The sequence below is a fragment of the Zeus faber genome, assembly GCF_960531495.2.
Source record: "Zeus faber genome assembly, chromosome: 15".
Classification (NCBI taxonomy): Eukaryota; Metazoa; Chordata; class Actinopteri; order Zeiformes; family Zeidae; genus Zeus; species Zeus faber.
Genome location: NC_137194.1, coordinates 3,446,821 through 3,451,364, shown reverse-complemented (window position 1 = coordinate 3,451,364; position 4,544 = coordinate 3,446,821). Strand labels below are relative to the sequence as shown.

Sequence of the window (4,544 nt, the reverse complement as noted above, 5' to 3'; positions counted from 1 at the left end):
TTCAAAAGGAAACGAGGAAAGAAAAGCACAGTTTGGTTCAACCAGGATCCAGGAGAACTGAGAAGGTCCTCTGCTGGTCCGGTCCAGGCTGGTTAAGTGGGTCTGCAGTCCCGTCCGTCGCTCTGTTTCTTGCTTTGTCTCCAGACACGATGTAACGTTTCACTTTGTACAAGTTTCAGTTTCTTCAGATCCAGACGGTTCCACAAAGTTCTTATTACATTTTAACTTTTTCATATTATTGTTTTTCTTTTGTATTCTTTTTTTCTTTTATATTTTTTTCATCAACAGTATTATTATTATTATTATTATTATTTTTTTTTTTTACAATTATGGCCACAAGTCATAAAACAGAGTCTTGAGTTCAGTCCGGTTGGGGAATATCCAGTCCGGGTTTCATTTGGGTTTGGTCCAAGTCCGTTCCAGTTCTAACGCGATCTGGTCCGGTCTTTACATGGCACTGGCTTGTAGCGCTGCACAGTATTTCCTGTGTGTGTGTGTGTGTGTGTGTGTGTGTGTGTGTGTGTGCATGTGTGCATGTGTGTGTGTGCACAGCCTATTAGTGACCCAGTTTAAGACAGAACAATGAGGTTCTGCTGATCAGGGTCTGAGAACTGGGCTGAAGTGTGTTGATGAGGTCAGCTGATCCAGGGCTGGTCAGCTGATCCAGGGCTGGTCAGCTGATCCCTGGTCAGCTCGTTTACAGACCTTGTTCATGTGGCTGCACTGGAATGTATCAATCACCTGTTTTGTTTTTTGAATTCAACTCTTTTTTTTTTAAATCTGTTTTAACCTTTCTGGCAAATTCCACAGTCTTGATTGGTCGGGCAGTAAGTTACTAAGGAGTCCATCTGGCCGATGGCCAGCAGGGTGGACCAATGATGGGGCTGGATGGAGGTCAGGTGGTGGGGGAGGGGCGAGGTGGAGGAAGAGGAGGTGAAGAGGAGGCGAGGATGGACACAGGTCTTGGTCTGTTTGAAGCGTCCGGCTCAGTGTGCTGTGGTCGACAGATTGTCCAGTTAAACATCAACATGGCGGCACCGGACTGAACACTCCAAGGTTTAGTCGGGTTCCAGATTCATCCCTTCATCCGAGCAGGAACACATCTCACCCTCTCCCTGGATTCCAGATCCTTCCAAACAGTCTGTACCGTGTTCTGGTCAACACTCCTGACATCGTCTTTCAAGTTCTGTTCCAAACTGAAGTCTGCGTGACGTAGACTCCACCCTGGCTTGACCCAGATTTCCCAGCATGCAATTCAACAGAGACAGCACTTCAATGTACGGAAAAACAGTTTGTTGTTCCTGAACCAATTGGACGGATTCATTTTCCCAGAACGTCCCAGGATTCCAAGGAGAGACGGACTTGTCCGCAGGCACTCGGGGGATAGGGACCATCTCTGAAGGTGCTGCAGGTACTTCCCGCTTCTGGAACCCGACTCCCGATTCTTCGGAGCTTCGGCCTGTGGCTGCCAGGGCTGCAGGGACCCGGAATCAGGCTTTGGAAAAAAAGTCTGCATGGATTCAAACCGACTGGAGGCGGTAGTGGTCCCCACCCCCCCTCCCCACATCGTAAACGCAAAAAGAAAACGCATTTTCGTCGGATCGAGTTGGTTGAACCGGTTGGTTCCGGGGCCGCCGGGGGAGGGAGGGAGGGGGGGGTTTAATAAATCGATCAATTAAAATTCTGAACGGATTGACGGGTTGCCAGTCCCATCCCCCGGCTGACTGTGGGACAGTTCAGAGAAAGAAGACGCCCCCCCCCCCCCCCCCCGGACCCTCGTCTTCCTCAGCTGCTTCCTGACATCAGGTTGATGGCTTGTTCCAGTTTGTGTCTCAGCTTGTGTTTGCGACAGTACCCGTCTCGGTCCAGCGCCGTCAGGATCTGCACAGAACACAAGGGAACATCAGGGGGAACATTCCAGGTCCAGGGAGTTCAAGTGAGTTTTCCGGGTTTCCCCTCCCTCCTCCCGCTGGCTGCTTGCTGCTAATGAGCTAAATTCACAGCTAACAGCTAACAAGCTAACCAGCGGCACAGCTTTCACTTCCTGGTTTGGTGATGATGTCATTGATGGACACTCACCTCCTCCTTGTACTTGTTGATGTAGAAGTAGAGCTCACTGAGCGCGCTCAGCGTGTTGAACTCGTTGCCGTGGAGACGGGACTGCTCCACCAGGTAGGCGTCCATGTCCTGGTCGCTGATGCTCGGCATCTTGGAGATGTCTCTGTAGTACCTGTGACACACACACACACACACACACACACACACACACACACACACACACACACACACACACACACACACACACACACACACACACACACACACACACACACACACACACACACACACACACGCAGGTAGAGGTAGTTTATGGGAACATCGAGAAAACCTTTAATAACAAGATTATTTGGGATTTTGTTCATTTGAAATACTTGAAATGAGCGTATGGAATATTAATATAATAATATGGAATATTAATATAATATTAATATAAAAATATGAAATATCAATATAATGTTAATATAATATTCCAATATGGAATATTAATATCATATAAATATAATAATATAAAATGTTAATATCATATTAATATAATAATATGGAATATTAAACATGAAATCCTTTTTATGACGACACTAAATTATAAGAACACAATGAGATTATTTATGAGATGAAATGATGAGAATAATTTTTAGACGTCTCCACATGGTCTGCTGTGTGTGTGTGCGTGTGTGTGTGTGTGTGTGTGTGTGTGTGTGTGTGTGTGTGTGTGTGTGTCCCACCGCTCCACCCAGCTCTTGTAGTTGGGGATGTCCTTGGCGTAGAGCAGCTTGTTGGATGGAGAATCCTTCCCCAGTCGGTGGTCGGAGGTGGAGCAGGAGTCCATGAAGGTCTGAGCCACGACGGAGAGGCAGGCGTCAGTGATGCTGCTCTTATGGATGTCGAACACGAACTGAGGGTTCTTCAGAACGTTCACCCAGAACCTGAGGGGGAGGCTGGGGGGCGGGGCTCCGTGTTACCATATACAGTATACACAGTATATACAGTGTGTGTAATGTGTATATATACAGTATATATAGTGTATGTCATGTATATATAAAATCTATAAAATGTATATACACTATATATAGTCTATATGTTTATATATACAGTATATATATAGTATGTATAGTGTTTGTAATGTATGAATTTATATATATATATATATATATATATATATATATATATATATATATATATATATATATATATACACAGTATATATAGTACCAGTTGCTCTTCCAGGTGTGCCGGACGTCGGGGTCACTGATGCCCCGCCTCTCCGCCTGCTCGTCCAGGAAGTCAAACATGTACTTGATGGCGAGCGGCAGCGCAGAGCCGCGGTGCGCTGTGCTGAACACCGACTCAAACAGGTCGTCTACAAACTTCTGCAGCGTTCCCTGGAGGCACAGAATACACTCAGGGTATATGTACTAGTACCTTGGTGGCCAGCAACCTGGTCAGGTAGCAGTGTGTACTCAGTGTGTACACAGTGTATACATGTACCTTGGTGGCCAGCAGCCTGGTCAGGTAGCACTGTGTACTCAGTGTGTACACAGTGTGTACATGTACCTTGGTGGCCAGCAGCCTGGTAAGGTAGCAGTGTGTACTCAGTGTGTACATGTACCTTGGTGGCCAGCAGCCTCGTCAGGTAGCAGTGTGTACTCAGTGTGTACATGTACCTTGGTGGCCAGCAGCCTGGTCAGGTAGCAGTGTGTACTCAGTGTGTACATGTACCTTGGTGGCCAGCAGCCTGGTCAGGTAGCAGTGTGTACTCAGTGTGTACATGTACCTTGGTGGCCAGCAGCCTGGTCAGGTAGATCTCAGACACCATCTTGCTTCCTCGGTCTCCCTCCCTCTGGTCACTGTGCTCGTGGTTCTTCACCAGGTGCCACAGCTTGGTGCCTACACATAGGAAATAGTATATAGTATGTAGTAAATAGTATATATTACATTTTACATTACATTACATTGCATTTAGGAGACGCTTTTATCCAAAGCGACTTACAATTATTCAATCACCGACGGACGCAGCCATCAGGAGCAATTAGGGGTTAAGTGTCTTGCTCAAGGACACTACAGCATGCTAGCAGGAGGAGCCTGGGATCCAACCAGCAACCTTTAGATGACTAGACCACCAGCTCTACCGCCTGAGCTACCATTTGGATATATCATATAGTGTATAGTAGTAGTTAGATTATATCATATAGTGTATATTAGTAGTAGTAGTTAGTAAATATCATATAGTGTATAGTCGTAGTTAGTATATATCATATAGTGTATAGTAGTAGTTAGATTATATCATATAGTGTATATTAGTAGTAGTAGTTAGTATATATCATATAGTGTATATTTGTAGTAGTAGTTAGTAAATATCATATAGTGTATAGTCGTAGTTAGTATATATCATATAGTGTATAGTCGTAGTTAGTATATATCATATAGTGTATAGTAGTAGTAGTACAGTTGTCCTTCATTCAAATCTATGTTTTCTGATGACGATC

General features: G+C 45.1%; 1 protein-coding gene across 1 annotated transcript in view; it reads right to left on the bottom strand.

The window, feature by feature from the left end:
* Positions 1-1,785: 1,785 nt before the first annotated feature.
* plxna3 (plexin A3) overlaps positions 1,786-4,544 on the bottom strand; it is a gene marked incomplete at its 3' end in the record, with an annotated part of 66,524 nt that continues 63,765 nt past the window's right edge. The window contains exons 33-37 of the mRNA XM_080014782.1: positions 3,833-3,945; positions 3,271-3,440; positions 2,784-2,996; positions 2,080-2,230; positions 1,786-1,881 (exon numbers count right to left, since the gene is read on the bottom strand). Of these exons, the coding sequence (XP_079870908.1) occupies positions 1,786-1,881; positions 2,080-2,230; positions 2,784-2,996; positions 3,271-3,440; positions 3,833-3,945 (743 nt within the window). The remainder of the gene's footprint in view (positions 1,882-2,079; positions 2,231-2,783; positions 2,997-3,270; positions 3,441-3,832; positions 3,946-4,544) is intronic.